The 24,906-nt window shown below is 43.7% G+C and overlaps 1 protein-coding gene across 1 annotated transcript; it reads right to left on the bottom strand.

The window, feature by feature from the left end:
* Window positions 1-2,292: 2,292 nt before the first annotated feature.
* Window positions 2,293-24,548, bottom strand: DOC2A (double C2 domain alpha; the record flags this gene model as incomplete). Its single annotated transcript, XM_083376886.1, has 10 exons — window positions 24,311-24,548; window positions 16,899-16,978; window positions 13,880-13,954; window positions 7,112-7,221; window positions 6,871-6,997; window positions 6,002-6,061; window positions 4,391-4,548; window positions 3,833-3,914; window positions 3,631-3,727; window positions 2,293-2,432 (listed from the first exon to the last, which is right to left on the bottom strand). The coding sequence occupies exons 1-10, from the start codon at window positions 24,537-24,539 to the stop codon at window positions 2,293-2,295; spliced, it is 1,158 nt and encodes a 385-aa protein (XP_083233012.1). The 5' UTR covers window positions 24,540-24,548.
* Between the last annotated feature and the right edge of the window lie 358 nt (window positions 24,549-24,906).

The following is a 24,906-nucleotide window of genomic DNA, read 5'->3' as shown; positions in this document are numbered from 1 at the left end:
GGTTGTCTGTTCAGGCTAAAAGGAAGGCAAAATCTACTCTGTACATGTGTCAGGCCCCTCACACTTGCTGACTTTTAACAAACCCCTTCCCCAATCCAGGTTAGAACTGGCCCAAGTCTGTTTTGTAAACATATGATGGTCAACCTAGGGTTGTTTACATTCTAAACTAGGAACATCTAAAAAGGCACAATTACAAGCAATTCCAGAGAGAGAGAGAGAGAGAGAGAGAGAGAGAGGTGGCAGATATTGAGAAAACCATGTGGCTGTGGAGAAAATGACATTGGAGAAGTTGCTGAACATTTTAGGAACAAAGGGAGAATTATAGAAAAGCTCTAAGAAGAACGGTATATAGTCCAGAAATGTAAGTGAATCGTAGAGATTGCATTAGGAGAAGGAGAAGGCAATAGTGGGCTTGCCACTTGATTGGTTTAAAAAAATACCTGTCCGATCCCTGTTTGTCTGGAGCAAAGTTACAGAAAACGTTGCTTTAAGTAACACAAGTCCTATTCAAGATTGATACCGAGGATGAGAACATTTCTAGCTTAATTCTGTGGGCTGGATGAGTTGCCCATTAAGGTAGATTGATAGGTGTTCTCTGAACCGTTTTGAGAAACCACAGGGTGTAATTGTGGTGTCAGGAGAGGAGCTCCATAGAAAGAAAAGGGGAAAAAAAATGACTAGTTTGCTGGAACCATATCAGGAACACAGTAAAACATAATAAAAGAGGCTCTAGGCCTCCTGAGAAGCGTGTCAAATTTGACTGATTCACACTAATCTTAATTATTTTTCCCAGTTTACTACTTTAATGGCACTTGGGAATTCTGTGATTGGTCCCCTATTGTGTTTAGATTGGCAAATGTGTTCAGCGTGTGTGAGCTCCCACCGTTTGGTGCATTCAGGGCTGGGAAACTTCAAAAATCTCCTGTAAAGCACAGACATGAGGTATGATGCTGCCGATTCTAACTATGTTTATTAATGGCAATGATAAAGTGATAAAATCCTTAATAAACTTGCAAGTCTTATAGAACTGGAAAAGATAGTTAACTCTCCTGAATGATAGGATTAAAACTCAGTGGAAAAATGCCCTGAAACTACGAAAATGAAATTCAAAGAGACTAATGCAAATTATTTGCTATTAAACAAAAATAAAAAATAATAATAAAAAAAGAGATTTATAGAAAGGAGATTCATGGTACAAATAAAAGTGAGAAGTATCTGTAATGGTTCACCAGTTAAGCCTGAGGTAGCACTTTAAAGAAGGTGCAAGAAAAGGCCATATAAATTTCAAATATGTTGGTAGACTCATATTTTCCCCCCAAATTGCTGTTCTTTATTCTGCATTCATCCATGTGCTCTATCTTTACCCTCCTTTCAGATTTGACATTTTGGTTTCCCCCTCCCCAACTCTCAGTTTGCCCAGAATCTTTTCAGATTTGAATATCTTGTAAATTGAAGGAAAAGGCAGAGCACTGAACTTAAAGCAAATAAAGAGGACAACGTAGAAACAATGGGAGGAACGGGGGTGGGTGGTGGGTGAAAGAGGATTGCTTTACACAGAAATCAAAAGGATGCATAGCATGGACCAATATGCATCTGAAGACAGCAACTTAATTAGCAGAACTGAGCCATATGGAAAATCAATGCAGATGCCTTTTTTTTTATGGTGCAGAAATACTACAGTAATTGCTTCTGACATTTCTAAGTTAAGAGGAACAAGAGCCCATGTAGAAAATAAGAAAATAATAATAATAATAATATCGGGGACTTTTAAAATGAAGATTACTTCGTCCTTTCGACTGGTTTGTTCTTTTTGAAAGATTAAAAAAAATACGTTTTGCAGCCAGCGATGAGTTATATAAAAGTAGAAGCCTTTCACGACCACTCTTAGGTTACAAGGTGAGAAAGAAGAGCTGGGGGGGGGTGTCGGGGGGGGGGAGAGAAAGACAGGAAGGACGGAGGGATCTGTTTTTGACTCCCCCCCCTGTCTGATGCTCGCTTGGGACACGTAGCAATTCCAAAGGCTGCCGATCAAATGCCTCCTGCTCTTTTCGGCTCTCCAGCCCTTCTGCATGTGCCTGGAATTTCCCCACTCCCACCCCTGCGTGGCCTTCCATCTACAGTAAGTGCCTCTCCTAGAGCATAGCATAAATGGTCCCCCCACGACAAGTAGTTTTGAAACGTGCAAACGTCCTCGTGCAAAAGAGGGGTCTTTGGGTGCTGGGCCCCTCCGGTTGGTTTTTGGCAGGCAGGCGAAATAGAAGGGCGCAGTTCTGTGGGGATCACGGGGGGGCCTCAAGGGCCAAAGGTGGAGGATTCTGGGAGCTCGTTGGTGAGGGTGTGCCAATGTTCCAGGCGGCAGTCGGAGGTCTGGAGGCACGAGAGCCAGTGTTGCCGGCACTCCCCACTGGCCCCTAATCCCAGGGTTACCCCACCTGCAACGAGACAAGAGGTTCTTGCAGTTACCAAGCTGCTGGCTGCGGAGCTGACTTTTTCCTAGTCCTGTCATCGGGATACTGCAGCCCACCCCGTGCAATAAGGTGTTTGCGTACAATGGAGGAGGCTATGAAGTTTGGAAATCTCACCCTCAAATTCTCTTTGAGAGATTCTGGATATTCTTTTATTATTATTATTTTGTGGAATCTGCAAAATGCAGTCTCTAGTTCAGGGGTAGGCAAGCTTGGCTTTTTTATGACTCGTGGACTTCAACTCCCAGAATCCGTGAGCCAGCGCTGCTGGCTCAGGAATTCTGGGTGTTGAAGTCCACAAGTCGTAAAAGAGCCAAGGTTGCCTATCCCTGCTCTAGTTAACTAGGGAAACATCCAGTAGAAACGAATATTTGTAGCTCGAGGTGGAGTTGTGGACTTCTTGGTGACCCGGGAGCTTGGTTATTTGCTTGCAGACGTGTCATTACCCAACTAAGTAAGATCATCAGATGATGTTTTACCCAACTAGATAACATCAGATGAAATCAGATGATGTTACCTAGTTGGGTCACGAACTGTCTGCAAGGAAACAGCCAAGCTTAGAGAGCGTCAAGAATCTCCATTGCAAGACATCCTTTCTGTGACATTCTCCTGTCTTACTATCCATGTAACTGTTATAACTTCCCCTTCAACATCTGGAGAAGAATGCTGGGAACTTTCGGAATGTGCAAAAGATGCCTGGCTATCGTTGTAGAGACCAAGAAAGGAGAATATTTGTAGCTCAGGGTTGAAATGAGGGGCCCTTGGTACTCTCTGAACTTGGTTATTTTCTTGCAGACGTTCCACTACCCAAACTAGGTAACGTCACCAGTGCTACCCATCATCAACATCATCGGGCAACATTGCTGATATTAGCTACTTTGCGTAATGAAACTTCTGCAAGAAAACAACCAAGCTCAAAAGAGCACCAAGGACCCCTCATATCCTGGTAGAATTAAGCCCCAGGCTTTCAATCCAGATTAACACACCCAGCATCTCCTAGACCAAGGGTAGGCAACCTTGGCTCTTTTATGACTCACGGACTTCAATTCCCAGAATTCCTGAGTCAGCATAGTCCATGAGTCATAAAAGAGCCGACGTTGCCTACCCCTGTCCTAGACTATACAACCCTTCCCTGAAACTAGGTGATCTTCTTCCGTCTTCTCACCAATGAAGTCATTTGATTTCCCAATATCGTAATCCCAAACGGTGATTTCCAAGGATTTATGACCAAGATCTGACTGTTCAATCTCGTAGAAAAAATCCTGCAATGGGGCAGATAAGGATTAAAAGTTAGGAATATACAGGGTCACCACCGCCCCCTCGCTCCTCCAATCAAGTAATGCCTTCCTTGGCTCTCCTTCATTTACCTCATTGTACTCTGGGTTTAGCGTTTTCTTTTTCACAGTTGTTTTATGCTTCGATTTTTTCTCTTCGTCTGGCTTCAGGTAGCTGCCGGAAGAGAGAAGAAGAGGGAACGGGAGAATGGGAGATTAAGCCTGTACATAAAGACAGTCGTCCTCCTTCTCAGGAAAACAACCAGCCTGTGCAAGCGCTAAAGCGCCACCATAAAAACTCAACAAGAAGTCATAAATCCAAAGCACCGAGAGAAAATGTGAAATGACTACAGCAAATGGGACATCTTCCGAACATTAATTCCAGGGTTGTTAAAGCGAGTCTCTAAAAGCTTTGCTAAATGGGAACATTACACATGGTCTCTTGATCGACTGGAGGCTAAAGAAAAGAGCCCCTCTTGAGCCTAAGGCGTTCACGTCCGTAGTAGACACGGGAGGGACTAAACTGCATCTTTTCCTTCCCTCCCCAAAACTCTTAGACTTCTCCCCGCTCCCCCAAGCATCCTTAAGTACGGTTGACCTTAATCAAGGATCAGAACCCCTCTCTTCCCTTGGTATGTGCGCATTTCTCACGTTTTTACATAAGGGTCCGAGTAGCCGCATACATCCATAGCAGCTAAGTGGGCGCAGCGGAGAATGGACACCAGTAATCCATGACGTTCGGAGATGTATGTGAGGGCGAGCAGGATGCGACCCCTTTCTTCCAGGGCCCAGCCAGCTGGGGGTTCCAACTATGCAGTGGGGGAAAGGAAAGGCTATTGAATGCTTTTGTGTCAAATGCCCCGCCCTCCGGCCTTCCCAAACAAAGTTTTGCAACTGGGTTCGTGCATCTTTTTTTTTTTGAACCATGCCTTGCTGAATAAGCCACATTGGCCTAGCTCTGCATAAAGTGCTAGGTCATGATCGATCCACGGTTTGTTAAGCACCACAACTTGAGTACACAAACCAAGTAAAGCATTGTATGGATTACTGCAGGGGTCCCGCAGACACCATGACCTCCAAGGCGAGCAGAATGGTAAAACATAAACTCTATCCATAATTACATGTAATTTGTTATGTTTCCGTTCATTTTTAAAAATAATAATTTTGGCGGTGTCTACTGCTCGAAACATTTGCTGACCCCGGGCTTAGCTGGTTGTGTGATCTAGGCCTCAGTTAGGCCTTGGACATTCTGAGACCCAGGTGAAACGTTTAGAAGGCCTTGCATTCAGCCTTGGGCTTTTGAATTCCTTGAGCCCAGGGGCAGCCTTCCCCATCTTAGCATCTTCCAGCTGCTCTGAACCACATGCCAGGATGATGTATGGTTAAGGTCTTGGACTAAGAGCAGGGAGACCCAGATTCCACCACAGCTATAGAAGCTCAGTGGGTGACCCCAAAGGTACCCCAAAGGTTTATTGGAGGGGAGGAGGGAACTGGACAAGGGCATTCTGCGTTCACCCCTTGAACTCCTGAATGAAAATAGGTGGGAGGTACCTCTAAGGAATATTCCAGCCAGCAGAGTCAACAGTGATGCTAGCTGGGAACTGTAGTTTTCCCCCCACAGCTGGAAGGCATCAGATTTGGAAAACTGGACCTGGGATGTTATCTCAACGGTGGGCTTTCTTTTGCCAATTCCTGCTACAAAGACAGTCTCTTCCTACCCTCTCGCTAGCCTATTGCCTTGTCAGGGACAGCCACCTCCAGCCCTCAACCTAACTTCACATTGGAGGAGGGCCTGCTAGGGAAGGGGGTGGAGAAGGAAAATTGGGGGAGGGCCAGTTCACATCGGGTACTTGGGTTATTGGAGAGCCTAGGCCAGAGGTTGGCAACCTCGGTGCTCTTTTATGACTCGTGGACTTCAACTCCCAGAATTCCTGAGTCAGCTATGCTGACTCAGGAATTCTGGGAGTTGAAGTCCACGAGTCATAAAAGAGCCGAGGTTGCCTACCCTGGTAGGACAAGCTCAGGTGGCTTGCATGAATGAGCTGTTGCTTTGCAAGTTGGCAAGAGAAGGGGAAGGGGAAGAAACAGATGGGGTGGCTCTGTTTGGGGTCTGGTCCAGCCCTGCTACTCAGCACGTAGGTCCCCGCAATGGGGCAACAGCCCTTGGCAGGGCAGAGGCGGTCCATCCCCGACCTAACCTTCTGCTGAGGAATTTCAGGTGCCGTCTTTGGGGCGGGAGTAGGATGGGAGAAAAACTCTCACCTCTCTCAGATAGCAGGAGATTCCACGCAGGGCGGCAGTCATGGAAGAAGGGGATGCCAGCTGTTGTGATAGGAGAGAATTTAGCGAACTTTTAAACAAGGGCCCCAGCAAAGTCAAGGAGTGTAAAGGCCCCACGGAGGAGTGAGGGAGAAGAGGAGAAATTGGTGAAGAAATCTAATATAGGCCCATTAGAACCAATGTATGTTTTGTACAAGGGCCTCTGGGTGGTGCTGGAAAAAATTAACCTTTATTAATTTGCCTCTAATCTGAATTCTACGGGTGGCACTGAGTCTATAATGCAGATTTCCCTGCTCTGATGTGGAATGATGTTTTGTGGGACAACACAACTGGCTATGATAGGGAACTGTACGTGTTCTTGGGTTACTTGGACAATTTTTCTTTAGCCATTGTCAAGGGCTGAGGAGATTTGTCCCCCAAAGAGAAAGATCCCGATTTATCATCTCTCTCACCCAACAGTTTTTGACTCTGAGGATCAGGCACAGCTCTTCATTTACAAAATAAATTGGCTCATAGATTGCTGTGTGTAAGCTTCTTCTTGTCTTTGCGTTGTTCTACTAGGAATATTCGGTCATTCCAAAGGAGGAAAAGGTAGAAATAGTTGTGAAATGCAGGTAAAAATAGGAGATTTGGGTTTGGGGTGGGTGGGTGGGTAGGGGCAGAGGGAAATCTCACAAAAGTTTTAGAGAAAGGCAGGATTCTTTAAGAGGGAGGATAGCAGACATCCAAAGTGACCAGCAAAGAAGTAACTAAAGATGTCTCTGAATGTCTAAGAAGTCTTACTATGAATCAAATGCCGATAATCACCGAGTCATCGCAAGTTATACAACCTTCTTTGACTTAGCTCTCACCGGTTGTTGCCGTTCTAAGCACAGGTTGAAGTGTCGCTTTTGGCCAGGGCGCAGGCGTCTCAGTGGCACCCGAGTCTCTCCGATGAATTCATTGTGGGTCAGTTTATCCTCATCACAGACAGTGATTCTGGGAGGCAGAAACAGAAAGGAAGAATGGAGAATTGTGCTGAGGGAAGAGAGCCGCAGGAGGGCAATGGGGCTGTGGCATGAGTTCTGAAGCAAAAGGTGGGTTTTATCTCACCGCAGCGTTTTCCGAGCCATGTCCTCTGCGGTTATCCCATTGTAGATGAGGACCTCGTTCCACACAGGATTGAGAGTGTTGTGCTGGGTGCGTGTTTTCAGTTTGTTGGCCTGAACAGAAAAAGGAATTGAACGGGAAGAACAGAACAGTAGAGAAGGGTTACACAATAATAACTGAGCCCCAAATTTCTGTTGCTAGGTGAGACAGTTGTTATGTGAAGTTTGCTGCAGTTTATGACCTTACTTGTCACAGTTGTTAAGTGAATCACTGCATCTGTCAAGTAAGTAACAAGGTTGTTAAGCGAATCTGGCTTCCCTATTGAATTTCCTTGTCGGAAGATTGCAAAAGGTGATCACATGACCCCAGGACACTGCAACCATCATAAATATGAATCGGTTGCCAAGCATCTGAATTTTAATCACACAACTATGGGGATGCTGCAACAGTCCTAAGTGTGAAAAACTTTTTTTCAGTGCCATTGTATCGTTGAATGGTCACTAAATGAGTGATTGTAAGTTGAGGACTACCTGTACAGCAAAGCCTGCAGCTGAATCTGTTCCCTGCTCTGAGGACTGGGAAACAGTGTCATAGGATATAAATCGATTTGTAATGCTTTTCCTTCTTTATCCTGCTAAACCGCTAAGCTACAGATATTCCTCGACTTACAACTATAATGGAGCTGGCCCATCGCAGCCGTTAAGTCGTGACAGTTGAAAAATGTGACTGACCCAATTTTATGAACTTTTTTTATGGTGGTCACATAAGTGAATGTGGCAGTCATAAAATGGCTGCTATTGTTAAGCAAACACTGCAGTTTTTAAGCAAACCAATAGTTCACTATGGGCACAGTTTTGCCCAAAACAGAAGTAAGTGCTGTTTTTTGGCAAAACCATCACAAAATGCAGTCATGGCTGTAAGTGCAGCTGTGTTGCTGAGCTACCTCATGTTATGTCATCCGTTCAGAAATATTTCCTTAGCAGAGTCCTTACCAGTTTGTTGAGTGGCAGAGTTCCTAATGTATTAGAAATGTTACTAAAAATTCAGGGAGAAATTCAGAAATATATCTACCTTGAAATTAGCTCATGTTTAAGGAGGGTACTTTTTTTTCCATGTGGTAAACATGTGACAAGGCAAAGAAATATTAGGTACAGATCCATGGTTTAATTTAGGATATTTTAAAAATTGACGTACAGTAGAAACCTGAACTTTTTCTTTTAGGACTATTAGATAAAGAAATGCGGGGGGGGGGGGGAGAATGGAACTTCGTTGCTATACATGTTGATGGCTGCAAGAATTTTATATGCCCAGAAATGGAAAGAAGTGTTAAACTCCCTCAATAAAGGAATGGATTGAAAAGATGATGAAACAGACAGGGATGGCAAAGTTGACTGTGCTAATTAGGGATAAGAATGTAAATAGTTTTGTGGTTACTTGGAAACCGTTTCTGGACCTTCTGTGTGAAAGAGGGAAAAAAATTGACTTTGGGTTTTGACAATCAAGTGGGTTATTGATAGAGAAATGGCTAGAAGTTACGATTTGGTGTAGCTAAGAAGTTGCTGTCATAACTTGTTATGTATCTTATTGTACCAAAAAAAGTCAGAAGTCACTGCTTTTTCTTTCTTTTTTCATTTCTTTCCCCCCTCCCTCACGCTAATCCTCTATCCCTTTCCTTTCCCTTTTTCACATTGTTCTGAAAGGTAAAAATTTCCTTGTTCAATTGTGTGTGACTCTAGGATACACTGCTCACCTCCGTTTCTTATCTGAGGGAGCCGGCATTGTCCGAAGACACTTCCGAGGTCATGGGGCTGGCATGACTATACACCAAGGCACACGGAACGCTGCTACCTTCCCACTGAAGTGGTACCTATTAACCTACTCACATTTATATGCTTTCAAACTGCTAGATGGACAGGAGCTGGGGCAAGGAACGGAAGCTCACCCCGTTGTATTTTATACTGAGATTTTTTTTTAAAAAATAAAAACTTTATAGCACTGTGGTGGCGAACCTATGGCACGCCTGCCACAGGTGGCATGCAGAGCCCTCTCTGTGGGCACGTGCGCCGTTGCCCCAGTCCTAGGCCTTCAGCTGGGTTTTATAAAACCTTTTAGTTTTAGGCCTCCGCCTCCGTGTCCCCCCCCAAAAAAAGTTCAATCAATCAATTTCAGCTTCTCGCAGGAAAAAAAAAGATCTCGCAAAGTTGGAATTGATTGATTGAACTTTTTAGTCCCACCCAGTCTGCCGTTACCACTGAAGCCACACCCACCCAATGGGCTATGCCCACCCAATAGGCCACGCCCACCCGGCGCCCAACAATACATAAGCGGGTTTTGGGTGGCAGTTTGGGCACTCAGTCTCTAAAAGGTTCGCCATCACTGTTATAGCACAAACATCGGCAGAGGAAAGGTTTTATGACCTTTTTTATTATGTAATAAAATGCCTTATGACAATTTTGATGTCATGAAATGTTTTATAAGATTTGCCAATTCCACAAGAGTCATGGGTCCTGGGTTTGGATGCATTTTGTAAGTTAGCCCACTTGAGGTACCTTGGTTCAACAATTGTTGCTCTAAGATGCCCCGTTTCATCCAGTCAAAGGCTACGAGAATCAGAGTTTTAGTAGTATATAGATAAATAGAAGGACTCTGGCTTAGTGTGTTAGGTAAACGTAGCCTAATGTTCTTTGTTCACCTGTGGTTCTGAATGATCTGAATCCTGTTGCTGGGGATCCGAGCATCTGTAGGATCCATTGTTTTCATTCAGATGACCAAAGTAGCCTTGCACAGTTGTAATGTGAACTCTGCACCTTTCATGCAAGTATGCCACATCACAACTTCTGTTAAGAAGAGATTCTTATGATACATTTGTTATTTTCTTTTCTTGCTCCCCCTATACACGTGCTAACGTCAGGGGCAAAGAATCAGGACCACAGATTCCAGTTAAGCTGATTTATTGCTCAGGCTGTACACAAGAATCTGGTCAACTAATGGCCAGCACTGAATTGGTGCCAGTTAAGACTCAATGGAATTCATGGGTGTGTGTGTATGTGTGTGTGTGTGGTGGGGGGGGGGGGACTTGCAGCATTTGTGGACATATAACGATTCTGGGCTGAGTTCTCTCTTGACTCTGCCTCCAGGCTCTGCCTCTTGTTCTCATACAGCTAGTAGGGATTCATACTTTCTGAATCTCTTTCCTTTCGCCAGTCAATTACCTGTTGCCCCTTCTGCCCTTGGCATAGGTAAAACAGCTGCACCCAGATGTGTGCTAGGAGCTCCCGAGAAGAGACTAGTTTTGACGGTGAACTGGATGTGGATTGATTTTGGTTTTGATTTTATAGAAAAGTGTTGATTTCCTTTGGCCAACCAGAGGCAGAAAAGTACACTCAAGAGGTCGAGCCCAGAGCTAGTGTTAGACTCACGGAGGGAAGAAGATCAGAAATATCTTCCTAGACCATCTCTCCGTTTCCCCCAGCTTGGCTAATAATTGCTTCAAGATAAATGGGTGGGATTCAGAGTTGGAAAGCAACACAGGCTTATAGCACCTGCTCCTCCCAGCTGCTTCCTACCATCAGGCGTACGCTGCTATTTTTTGAGTATACATAAATATTCATAAATATTAATTTGGAAGATTTGGTCGCATATTCCCTTGTCACATCTTTTTTTTTTTGGCCCTGAGATAATGTAATTTCGGCAATCAGAGGTTTCTTATTCCAAACATCCAATTACAGGTGGCTTAAAAGCCTCTTATTATCTAATACGTTATGCAAAATTTGTGTGCGCTAAACTTCAGCCTTGGAGGGAATTTCTGGTAGGTTGCTGCGGAGAAGAGGCAGGGGATGAGCTTTTTCTTCACAAGGAGATGGTCCTCAGTGATCTCCTCACTCACAGTTCAGGGATAGTTTGGAGAAAAGACATTTTTCATAATCTGTGAGTGACGTTTGTCCCTGTGATTCTTGGCAGCAATTAAATCAATAGGCCTGCCCAATGATTAATTCCTGTATAAATTCTTTCAAACAATACAATACGATGAGAACATTAATATGAAATGCTATACAGGTAGTTCTTGACCTACAACAGTTCATTTAATGACCGTTCAAAGTTACAACGGCACCGGAAAAGTGACTTATGACCATTTTTCACACTTATGACCATTGCTGCATCCCCATTGGTCACGTTATCAAAATTCAGACGCTTGTCAACTGACTTATATTTATAATGGTCGCAGTATCCCGGGATCATGTGATCCCCTTTTGTGACCTTCTGACAAGCAAAGTCAACGGGGAAGCCAGATTTATTTAATAACCATGTTACTAACTTAGCAGTGATTCAGTTAACAACTCTGGCAAGAAAAGCCGTAAAATGGGACAAAGCCCATTTTACATATGTCTCTCTTAGCCACAGAAATTTTGATCTCAATTGTGGTCGTAAATCAAGGACTACTTGTACACTCAGGAATAAGCTGACAAATGAGTTTGACTTATCCTACTTTTTTTACAGCATTTTTACCTTTTTTACATATACTTTTAAAAAGTATCTGTATCTCCTGTATTTATAGTACAGGATAACAGTATGCATATATCCTGCATATGGGGTCATTTTTCTTGAGGCGGGAGCTATATGAATTTGATTAATAAATGTATTTTCTTAATGTTGTCACTTTGTATTTTTAAATGCGTTTTTATCTACATATTGTTTTTTACTTGATAATTGTACACTGCCCCGGATCACATTTTGTGAGATGGGCAGCTATGTGAATTTGAGAAATAAATATGCTCACCGATAAGCCCATCCACAGATAAGATGACCCTTGAAATTTTAATCAAAATACCATGAGAAATAGACAATGTGTGGATTATCCATGGATAAGCCAATTGTGAAAATCTAATACATATAAGCATTTTGAGCATCACTTTATCCACAGGTGGTGCATTTTTCATGGTTAAAACTTCAAGGATTGGCTTATCTGCGGATAGGCTTATTGACAGGTAAACATGGCAAATTTTATTTCTCATTCAGAATGTTTAATGTGCAAGATAAACTTTATCCTCACCAGCTTTCATCACACACACACACATACACACACACACTGGCAGACAGCTGCCCCTATTACGCTTTAATTGATTTTGAAAATGTAAGCAGGATGAGTTCAGGTCAGATGGGAAATGGTGAGACAATCTCAACTGTTCAGGCGGATCTACTGTAACTAGGAGGAGGTCAAAAATTCAAGATGGCAGCCACCGCCTTGCAATTGAAGTTCTGTGTTTTTTAAAATGTCTGTGACATATCTAAAGAAGGGATAGTTATTTCAATTGCATGGTTTTTGCTGCCATTTTGACTTTCTCTGCCCCTCCAGCTGAGGTTTAAACTGTCTAAGTCAAAATCCTAGCAACGGAGAAGAATTTTACGAAGTCTATTTTAATTGGATTTATGGAAAAGGAAAGGGAATTAGCAGGGCTTTTTTTGTCATAGAACGCCCAGAACGGAGTTCCAGCACCTTTTTTGGATGGAACCTTGTAGGGCAGGCAAAGTGGGCTGTATGACGTGTGAGTTCCGGCACCTTTTTCTTTTACAAAAAAAAAGCACTGGGAATTAGATTACAGCAGTGTTTCTTAGCCTTAACAACTTGAAAAGGTATGGACCTCAACTTCCAGCATTCTTCAGTTAGCAAAGCTGGCTGGGGAATTCGGGGAGTTGAAATCCACGCTTCTTCAAATTGTGAAGATTGAGAAACAACGGATTGCAGAAATCTTGATCACTGAAGACTTTTTCTTCAGTTCCCATTTAATTCCTAAGTGCCTTAAATCAGAATCTTCTTAATTCTCTTTCCTAGAGCTGTACGATGGACAGAGGAGGCAGGTGCTTTTTTGGACAGCAGGAAGAATGGGCAAATGTGTTATATTAGTAATTTTGAGAGATTTTATTTATATTAGGCCTTCATTATTTTTATAAATATCTCAAGGAGGTGAGCATACAACAACAACAACAATAATAATAAAGTTGGAAGGGACCTTGGAGGTCATCTAGTCCAACCCCTTGCTCAGGCAGGAATCCTGATACCATTTCAGACAAATGGCTGAATACTCCTTCCTGCTCCTATATTCCCCAGGACAACAACCTTGTGAGATTAGCTGGGCTGAGACAGCCCAAAGTCACCCAGCCAGCTAGGCTGGTGCCAGCTGGCTTTCATGCTTTTAAACCAGGACTAAAAACTAAACCTGGTGATTGATCCAAAGTCACCCAGGCAGCTTTCATGCCTAAGGTGCGACTAGAACTCACAGAATCCTCGTGATTGACCCAAAGTCACCCAGCTGGCTTCATGTCTCAGGTGGAACTAGAACTCACTGTCCCCAGGTTTCTAGCCTGGTGCCTTCCCCACTAGACCAAACCATTGTCCACACTTTCATGTTCCAGGAGGCCTGCGGCATCTGGGAAGTTGGACAAGCATCCCAAGAGAAGGACAAGGCTGCTTCCATATTGCTCCTCCCCCAAAGCCAACATGTAATACACACGTAAGGAGTCAAGCTCGTGTTGAAGGAGACTTGATATTATATACTCACATAAGCTTTTGTGGCTACGTGGGACCAGAATTAAGACACAATAACAGGGATGTAAATTTGAGGCTATGCTTACCAAAGGTATCAAAAAAAGAGTAAAAAAAATCAAAATGTCATGCTGGATATGAATGGGGGCGAGGGCTTCAATCACACGCTTGTAGCCACCATTTTGACTTTTATGGCCCCCTTCCGACAGACCTCCCCCCCTAGTGCTTACCTTACAAGCACCTGGAAGGAGATGTAGTTTGACATAAGGGTCAGCCAAGCCATTAAAATCCATTGGCTTTAGTCCCTGAAAAAACAAACACAGGCATTAATTCCACTCTATTTATACTTCCTTGTTCTTTTTACATCTCCACCTATTCAGAGGCCTGTAGAAAGCTCTCTACCCCTCTCAAAATTATAAAATTCCTGCTGAAAAGTAGATATTGGTGTGCCCGCTCCACTTTATGGTTGTGATACTCTGGGCTAATTTCAATTCAATGAATGAGTGAACCTTTATTGTTAAAAGTGCAACATGTATACATTGAGATTGGCTGAGCCTCCCTTCAAGCCGTAAGCGTGATCAGCAGCGAAGTCAGCTTGATCCTTTCCTCGCAATGACTTGCTGATTAGAAGGGAGGGTGGCAGGATTTATTTATTAAAATCCTTCCGCAAGAGATTGGCTCAGATTTCTGGTAAAGGGTATCTTTGTCTTTTCTCCACAGGCAGTCTTTTCTGGAGGAAGAAGTTCTTGCCATTCGTTTTTTCACTAAGACAATCTGCAATTTAGGAGGGAGAAGAAAAGAAAAAAAGAAAGGAAAAAGAAAGACAGAGAAAGAAAAAAAGGAACAGAAGGGGTGTGTGTGTGTGTGTGTGTGTGTGTGTGTGTGTGTGTGAGAGAGAGAGAGAGAGAGAGAGAGAGAGAGAGAGAGAGAGAGAGAGAGAGAGAGAGAGAGAGAGAAATTGGTGTCTGCATGTAGCGGGGCCGGCCGTTCGACCTACTACAGATAGGCCTCAACCATTCATTTAGCTACTGTTCAAAGTTACAACAGCACTGGGAAAAGTGATAATCAATCCTAACACTTACAGCCACTGCAGCAAAATTCCCCACAGCCATGGGATCAAAATTCAGGTGCTTGGCACCCGGCATGTATTTACGACAATTGCCGCACCAGGAGTCACAACACTCACCATTTGTGGCCTTCCAACAAGCAAAGCCAATGGGGGGAAGTTGATTCATTTAACGACTAGGTGACTCACTTAACAAGTGCAGCAATTCTCTTAACAAGCCTGGCAAAAAAAGGTTGTAAAATGAGGCGTGACTCACGACGATTGCCTTGCTTAGCAATGGAAATTTTGGTCCCAATTGTGGTCGTAAGTTGGGGACCACCTGTACATTCTTCAGCTCTGCCTTGGAGGAGGAGGGCCCTTCATAGGGAAAAAGCAAAACTGCAAAGTCCGTTAGAGTCTAAATGATTAAGACTCCCACCCTGGAATAGGTCTGGGGGTTAGAACATAGAATCATAGGCTGAAAGGGACCTCAGAGGTCTTCTAATCTAACCCCTTGCTCTAGGCAGAAAACCTTATTCCATCCTGGTCAAATGGTTGTCCAGTCTCTTCTTGAAAACCTCCAGTAATGGAGCATCCACAACTTCTGGAGGGAAGCCATTCCACTGATTAATTGTTCTCACTGTCAGGAAATTTCTCATTACTTATATGTTGGATCCCTCTTTAAAAAGTTTCCAAACATTGCTTCTTGTCCTGCCTTCTGGTGTTTTGGAGACTAAGTTGACCCCTTCTCTGTGACAGTCCCTCAAATACTGGAAGATAACTATCATATCCTCCCTAATTCTTCTCTTTGTTAGACAAGACATACCTAGTTCCCTTAACTGTTCCTTGTACAGTTTTTAGCTCCCTTTATCTTCTTTGTTGCTCTTCTCTGCACTTTTTCTAGGTTCTTAGCATTTTTTTTCTGGTATCATGGTGACAGAGCTGTGCATAGTATTCCAAGTCAAGTGTGGCCTCACTAGCATGGTATAAATCCACTCCTCCACATTCGTAAAATATCTTCACTCCACATACTGACCAGTGGCACTTTCCAGGTGTTTGCTGATTACAAACAATTCTCCATCCAGCAATGAATTTGTTGGACTATTCCAGGATTACAAACTCTGAGATCTTTGCACCGGTGCACCAGGCAGGATAGTTGGATTAACTTTCACTGCAGATGTGGGGAATTCATCTCTAAATCGCAGCTGGACTTTTTGAAACCCCTTTTCAGAAGCTAGGAAGGCGACCTTTATGTCACTTTAAATCCCAGAACTATTGGTGCCGTGCATTTTAATCCTGTTCAGAGTCATTGCAGAAATTCCAGCTAAATTGGCTTCGTTGGTGAATGGCCACAGGGAAAACGATACAGTAGTCAGAAAAAATATTTTTTAAAATAGCACTCATGTAAACATATCCTCTAAATAGTTTGCACACAATCTCTAGAGATGCAGAGGGTGACGCCAAGGAAACAGGAACCTGCCAGTTGGGAAAAAGGGTCATCTACTCTTTTCAAAGTGGCGGGCTCTGGGTTAGTTTTGCTGTGGTTCTGAACTGCCGCAGTATTTCCCATGCTTCCCCCCCCCTGCCCTCTTCTGTTGCCACAGCAACGCCAGATGCCTGCGGATACCCGGTTGCCTGGCGCGTCGCCGCCGAGATGCTTGAAGATGCTGCAAGCCCACCAGCTGGGAAGGAAGAAAGGGAGGAGGGGGGTGTTGTATATTGCTGATGTGTGAGTTGAGGGTCAGGGGGAAGACCCCGGAGGTTTGGTTTGACACTTGAAGGGCACTTGCCTGACTTCTAAAGGCCTTGTAGATGGGGTAGAGAGAAAGGGCTGAGTGTGGCAGGAGAAAAGAGAGGCTGAAATGAACATTGCTAGCTCCATAATGAGATTTTCCACCCCAGTGTGGCCTCTTTTATTAAATCAAGGCCGTTTATTGTGAAAACGCAACATGTGATGCAGAAAAGCTGAATCCAAAGGCATGGAGGGTGCTAGAAAAGCAAAACAGTGTCTTTTCAGCAGCCTTCTACAGCCTACTGTGCTCCAAGTAAGATGAGTAGCAGCCCTCATAATCCCTCATTGCCAGCCCAGGCTGTGTCTCCTTTAGCAAAAAAATAAATAAATCACAGGAGTTGTCCAAACCCCACCAATTTGGAGAAACTGCTTCGGAAGAGGTTTTTGAGGCCCGGTAAAGGAACACGATTACCTTGGCTCGTAGGATGGTGCAGTCAAGGGTGCAGCTTTCTGGATCATAGAGAATATCAAATTCAAGAGTCCCAAGTGATGCTAGAAAAAGGCCAGGCAGTAAGGAAAACAAATGTTAAAAAGAGATCCATCTTATCAGTGTTTTCCTTCAAGCTGTCTTCCCAATCCCACTCACAATCTGCAAATTCAGCGCCATCCATCTGTCCAGACCAGTGTTTCTCAACCTTGGCAACTTTAAGACATGTGGACTTCAATTCCCAGAATTCCCCAGCCAGTCATGATCCAGATTAACCTTCCCCAGCCAACCTTGCTTCAGATGAACTGACTAAAAATCCCATCAGGCTTGGCCAGCATAGCCATCTCTGAATTGCTTTGTATTGCTGCATCTGCACACTTGTATACAATTGAATGAAGATCGACTGTGAGTTCAAATAATACCAAAAGGTGTTCTTATGTTGATGGCTGTCAAAATCTTCCCCTACCCCAAATTCTGCAAATCTTTATGTAAGTGTTCTCTGTCTGTGAGCTATGCACAGGAGTGCACACTTTCATTTTGAATATCTCAAGTGCCCCCCTTCCCTTTCCCTCTGATAATCTAATTTAGGCACCAGGAAAACTGAATGTGATGTCCTGAATTAATTGCAGAAATAAAGTAGACGTGTCTAAAGATGCATAGTAATTGAACTTCTGTGTCTCATGGAACAAAGCGGAGAAACATGGGACATGTTTCGGAATCAGCCATCACTAGACACATAAAAATAAATCATATTTACACACCATTCAAAAGAGAGGAAGGAAACAAAAAGACCAGAATACAGCTTCTCTGGCAGCCAACACCAGATAAGCAAGAATTAACACCAGACAAACAATCAAGCAAAAAACAATACCCTAATTAAGGAACTACCAAGGAGAAAATCATACCCCCCACCAAAACTGGCAGGGCAAGCTACTGTGTATAAAAAGGGCGCAAACCCCACACTCTCTTGCACTGAGGATGTTACCTAGTTGGATAATGAAACATCTGCAAACAAACAAGCTCAGAGAGGACCAAGGACTCCACAAAGGTAAGTCTATTTTGTTTATCACTGCCTCTTTTTTCTTGCAAAGTAAAGTTGCTAGGATACTGTGTCTTCTTTCTGGGACAGTTGCCCACTTGTTAATTATTCAGGACCCACAGGGGTGTCTGCAAGGAATGCTTAAAAAAAACAACAACAGTCAAGATGGTGGCTGTGACAGTGCAATTCAAGCTCTTTTTGTTTTTTTAAGTGTGACACACCTAAAAACCAGGCAGAGCTATGATCACATCATTGCTTTTGCCATATTGACTTTTTGATCATACCTTGGGGACCCACCATTTACTTCTCCTTCTGTTTTTCTCCAGACCTGGAGAACGTCGGCCTTTGTGAATTAGAACCATCTCTGTCTTCATAAAAGCATTTTTACTGTACATTTGGGTGAGCAAATAAATCCATCCAACCAGCCCAGACATCTCTAGAAGTCCCATCTTTTAAAGCCAGAAGCCTTAATCTGAGCCATATAGGATCTATTTGTAGTTTCTCGGTGGCAAGAACAAAGCATTCTCTCCTTTATGTGTTCCAAGATGTTGTGATTGATCTATAAATTGTATGGATCAATAGTCTGCCACAGTAAAAAGGTTTCTTGGCCTGGGCCGTGGACATGTGTTTTGTCAAATTTTGGCAGGAAATTCACTTCTACTTGCTTAGCCTTCAGCCTATCATTCTTGCCCCATTTCACAAATGGGGCTTGTTCACTGTGCTAAGTCATAATTCTTTCCGGCTTGGCTGTGTTGTGTAAGCATAGCCACTGTGTCCTGTTTATGGCACTTAACAGCTCAGCAGGTGGTATGCACCCTACCAATTGAGCTTTCTTCAATAAACCATGGTTTAGTTATTGATATAAAGGATCTAGCAGTTAAGTAAAACTCAACCGGAAGAGAAGGAGGAGGATGAGGATGGGCTTTCTGTCCTCACTCATCAATTCTGGGCATTTCTCGCTAGGTGTGCGCTAGCGGTCAGCGGTTAGGCTTCCTTTCGATGCCTGAGAAAAGCTAGATTCCGGAGCGCATGGCGAGCATGCACAAACTGCTGATGAATGATGCATGGAGATCAAGAGCAAAAAACGTGATGCATTCTTCCTCCCCACCCCCTCACCCCTGGCCTTCAGAATAGTCTGCGTAATTTTAAAGCCCAAGTGAAAAGGGCTTATACGTCCCTACACATGTTTGATCAGACTGTACCTCTTTGTATCGGGATACATTTATTTGTAAGGGTTTCTGGATGGGTTTACGTTTCGACGCATGCCTCTGTCTGGTAACATGGAGATCTCTCCTTCTCTCTTGTGATCCGTTCATCTACAGCACCCACTCCTATGCTAGCTACCTTTTTTTCCTTCCCTCGCTCTGCACTTACTATTCATTAAACCTCCCTTCCGTCTTATGGGCGTCAGTGTCTGCATGTGTGCGTGTGTACATGCACCTGTTGGAGAGCATATGAATGTAATGTCTCTTTTATGCTGGGTTGTGTTAATAGGAGAGGCGTGGGGTTGTGAGGTTGTTTTTATTAGAGAAGATGCCTGAGTGGACATTTGCATGCATGGGTTGTCCCAGAAAGTATGGGGGGGGCCCTCAATAATTCTTATGGTGCAGATTCAAGGGGAAAAACTGACATCTTGACTTTTTAGTGCCACGGCACTCATTTCTGAGGACTGCTGATACCGTCGCTCATGGAACCCTCTGCACATGTACAGTAGGCCTGTGCTTGTGCTGACACAAATCTGCTTGAGGCTCTGAATCTTGGCAAAGCCTGTGCATATTTATTTGTCTCGGCACAAGAACAAGCACAAAAAGGTGAGAGCAGAGCATGTTTCCAAAACATTTGGTTATCCAATGGCTATCTAGTGTTCCTCCTAGTCCTAAAAACAAATGTGCGCGGGAACAAATTCTTTCCTTCATCTATTCCTCTCCCATTAGAATGCCAGCTGCAGCAGGTCACCCCATCCTACTGTGAGAAGAACAGCATGCAGCTGAAAGCTACAGTTACCAGATCCAGGTTGCAGGGATTCAGAGGATCCCTTAGAGGTCAGCAGAGAGTTTTCTGTATCGTTTTACTGCCATCTAGTGGCTAGGCAGATCTTTGCAACCCAGATTTGCTAGTTGCACTCTTGTTCAGAATCTGTTTGCCAATCCCAGGTCTCTGGATGATTCACAGGCAGCCCAAGTAGCCTTTCCCCATGTTTGCCCCCAAGCAGCACATGATAATCCCACGAAGCCTTGAGGTTCCCCTCAGCTGTTTTGACCACTCAAGCCAGCTCCAAATCCCACAGCTGGATTTACAAAGGAACATCTTTCAAAGTGCCAACTATACTGGTCTGGGCTTGAGTGACTGGGATTCTCGGGTGCGTATCATTGTCTAGTCCGCGGCTCCGGAGCCACATGCGGCTCTTTCAGCCATCTCCTGCGGCTCCCAGTCCTCTGCCATGTGCAGTCCAAAAAAAAAAAAAAAAGTGGGACTAAAAAAGTTCAACCAATCAATTCAAATATGCAGGGTAGGTGCATATCTCGCCTTGGCTCCACTCTTCAGTCAAACCCTGTTCTGCGCATGCGCGCATGTATGCGCATGTGCACACATTTTTTTGCGGCTCCCAGTTTTTCCTTTTGTGAGGGAACCGGTTCCGAGTGGCTCTTTCACTGTTTCAGGTTGCTGACCCCTGGTCTAGTCCCTGTATTGAGAGAACTGTGATGCAAGATTTGCATTTCCTTTGGAAGGAGACGAGGAGGCATTGGTATGCCCTAAGGCAGGGGTAGGCAACCTTGGCTCTTTTATGACTCGTGGACTCCAACTCCCAGAATTCCTGAGCCAGGATGGCTGGCTCAGGAATTCTGGGAGTTGAAGTCCGCGAGTCATAAAAGAGCCAAGGCTGCCTACCCCTGCCCTAAGGTTTAGCACTCTAAGCCAATGCCTGCTCAATTTTAGCCTAAAGTTAGCTCTGCTCTGATGGGTAGCAGGGTTGGAGAATAAGCTCATGATACCTTGTGATCTAATGTAATGAGGAGGTAGTTCCCCAAGAGGGAGAAGGTGCATTCCAGAGGAGTAACAGGCAATTCAGCCCAGAGATCAAGTGTGAGAGAAAGAGGGTGAAGACAGCCCCGCCCTGATGCTTCACAGAATATCCTGTTGATGCAAACAGTAGAGTCCTCAGTCTAGCAAGATTTTGTCTACAGAGGTGAAACAATAAAGAACTCAGCTTGGAAGGATTGCTATATGTCATTCTTGATTTTGAGCCTGACAATCTAGAGCAGGCGTGTCAAACTCATGACATCACGTGACTTTCCCCCCATTGCCAGCAATGGGTTGGGCGCGGTTTGAGTATGATGCATCTGGCCCGCGGGCCGGCAGTTTGACATGCCTGATTTAGAGCATTTAATCATAGTAGATTATAAGTACTGAAACAATTATTGCAGAAGCTGGCCTGGTAGAACACAAGAATTGCTTCTGAGAAAGATAAGCATGAGTCTGTGCACATGCCTGTTTCAAATTTTGTGTCCAAAAAGAGCCCAGAGGGTTGAGACAAGTTGCTTTCGTGTGTCCTTCCAGATGTGAACCCAGTTACCAGAGTCAATTAAATCTTGCCTGATACTAAATAGCTTGATTTGGGGAAAAAATCATATTATAAAAATATATAGTATAAAATATATATTATATATATAATTTATAAAATCATCTAAGTAGGTTTGCTCAAAAGTGCAACTTTCCCCATTGCGGTTGTGCTTTAGAGAAGAGAAATTACCAAGTCATGTTCTGCAGACCTTTTAAGTTTATCTTTTACTCTGGACCAGTGTGCATGTATTATTTTATTGTGCACCGAGTGTGGCTATTTACAATTAAGTATGACTGCCTCAGGGCAAAGATAGGATTCTGTTTTTTAGTTCTTGCCTGCATTCGCTCAGCTTAAAACCTCAGGAGATTCACTAGACTTTATTCCCAGATCACTGTGCAAATGATAGGAGATAGGAGATGTCGGAATGGAAAGGACATTTTGTAGCATATATGATAAAGAATGAGCAATATCCAGAACAACATGATGGTTACACCTTAAATGTCACGATGGCAGACCTGTTCACAAAACTCTCCCCAGAACATTGGCTATAAATGTGACAAGGGCTCACACAAACACCACTTTCAAGTGAACGGTATATGTGGATGAATGTTTTGAAAGAAGTGGAACTGAAGAATGTACCTCTCTAAAAGATCAGAATCTCACATTGGGCAGGTGTATGTGAGTGATGGTGGATTTAGATACAGTATTCCAGGTAAGATTGAGAAACAAAGAAGAAAGGGGAAACAATGGAAATGATGGTTGGAGGGGATCAAGGAAATGCAGAATATAGAATAACAACATTGGAAGGGATCCTTGGAGGTCTTTTAATCCAGTCCCCTAGTCAAGCAGGATATTCTGTACCAGGGGTCTCCAAGCATGGCTGGCTGGGGAATTCTGGGAGTTGAAGTCCACAAGTCTTAAAGTTGCTAAGTTTGGAGACCCCACCATATACCATTCCAGACAAATGGCCGTCCAATCTCCTCTTAAAAACCTCCAGTGAATACCCCTCAAAGAGTTATGAGTTTCTGTTAGGCACAAGCTGAAAAGATGAACATTTTTTTTTATCTGTGAAAGGAACTAATGCTGAGTCAGTGGCACCTAATCAATCAGTGAAGATTCAATTGTCCATATTTTTGAGAACTGTTTTGTAAGACAGATTTGCTTATGACAAACATATTGTTTGGATAACCATATGAGAGCATATGGATGTCAGTGTCGATATAAGTTGACATTAAAGTGAAGGATGAGGCTCTGGATGGCCATTCACAAAACTTTAATATGCCTTTTTAGATGTGTGAAAAAAAATCTAAATATGAGTGAGTAGATCAGACATGTCAAACACAAGGCCCGGGGGCCAGATCCGGCCCGCGAAGTGGTTTCATGCGGCCCGCGATGCCATCCTGGAAACAGTGAGGGAACGGCCCCCACTGCCTTGGCCCTGGCCCAGAGACCCTCCTCCTGCCAGAGACCCTCAGATCTGTCCCACTCAAACGATGTAGAGCTGGCCACGCCCACCCAGTAGGCCATACGCACTCTAGCCATGCCCACCCAGTAGGCCACGCCCATCTGGCCCTCTGAGGGCAACTGCAATGCTGATGCGGCCCTCAATGAAATTGAGTTTGACACCCCTGGAGTAGATGGTCGTATAAGAGGCAGACCTATTCACCTATTCTATTCACACAACATTCTTTGACTTGTTTGAATTATTGAACAAACTATAGTGACTTAAGATCATACATCTTACTAAGTCGTAAACCACAGCTGACAAACTATAATGGTTGTGTTCACGTTAATTGAACAGACCATTAGTGAGTTAGTTCACACATTCTGCTAATTCAAAATCAAACAAAGTTATAGTAGGGTACATAGAACAATGTACACATCCAACCGCCAGCTGTCAAGCATCTATGCGCTCTATCTTAAAATTAATAATACTAATATTAATACTATTACTAATAATAATAGAGTTGGAAGGGACCTTGGAGGTCTTCTAGTCCAACTCACTGCTCAAGCAGGAAACCCTATACCATTTCGGACAAATCATTGTCCAATCTCTTCTTTAAAAATTCCAGTGTTGGAGCATTCACAACTTGGAGCATTCACAATTAATTCACAATTAATCCACTGGTTAATTGTTCTAACTGTCAGGAAATTTCTCCTTAGTTCTAGGTTGCTTCTCTCCTTGATTAGTTTCCATCCGTTGTTTCTTGTCCCGCCTTCAGGTGCTTTGGAGAATAGCTTGACTCCCTCTTCTTTGGGGCAGCCGCTGAGATATTGGAAGACTGCTATTATGTCACCCATCGTCCTTCTCTCCATTAAACTAGACCAGGGGTAGGCAACCTCGGCTCTTTTATGACTCATGGACTTCAACTCCCAGAATTCCTGAGCCAGCATGGCTCAGCTTGGAAACCTCTCCCTTTCCCCTCAGCATAGCTGGCTCAGGAATTCTGGGAGTTGAAGTCCACGAGTCATAAAAGAGCCGAGGTTGCCTATCCCTGAACTAGTCATACCCAATTCCAGCAACCGTTCCTTATATGTTTTAACCTCCAGACCCCCAATCATCTTTGTTGCTTTTCTCTGCCCTCTTTCTAGAGTCTCGACATCTTTTTTACATCATGGTGACCACAACTGGATGCGGTAGATGAAGAGGAGAAGTTGATATGTGAAGTGACAGTCAATGTAAGAGAATCTTCATGGAATGTGCTATGTAGCCAGCTGTTTTCTCTTGGATTAAAAGATAGTTTGATGAAAGCTCAAGTCTTCTCTAGAGTCACAGACACGGGGAATTATACTTACTGTTGTCATCAGAATCATATCCTTCAGTAGATTCTCCTTCCCCAGTCCCTGCGGGTACAGTCGTTCCTTCACCCCTCATCCTATCTTGTGTTGTCAGCACCCCTTCCAGCCCAGGATGTGGAAAATAAGATGAGATTTGGGCAATGGGTCGTATCGGTCCTGGGGACACATCGATGGCCATGTGCTCTCGGATAGGAACTGGTGCACGATCTCCACGGCGGACAGTCATTGGAGGAACAGTCAACTGTGCTGAAAGGGGAGAAAACCTCACTCATTAATTTTCATCCTTTATTTCTAGGCTCAATGGTATGTTGATATGCAAAGCTGCCTTAAGCAAATTTGCTGGAATAAAACAGATTGGCCTTGATTCTCAAGAAAATACATCTCTAGGTATGTTCTTAATAAGTGGCATCTAGCTTCTCCAGAAATGGGAAACTTTAAAATGCAGCCTAATGTTTTGGTTACTGTATGTAAACTTTTGAAAATTTGCCCATGTGGTGACAAGGAAGTTGAAAACATCTCACAAATTCTCTCTCTCTCTCTCTTCTATCTATCAATCATCTACCACATTTTTAAGCTGCCTATCTCCCTCACAG

The sequence above is a fragment of the Vipera ursinii genome (genome assembly GCF_947247035.1).
Source record: "Vipera ursinii genome assembly, chromosome: Z".
In the NCBI taxonomy this organism is placed as follows: domain Eukaryota; kingdom Metazoa; phylum Chordata; class Lepidosauria; order Squamata; family Viperidae; genus Vipera; species Vipera ursinii.
This window is presented reverse-complemented; position numbering and strand designations above follow the sequence as displayed.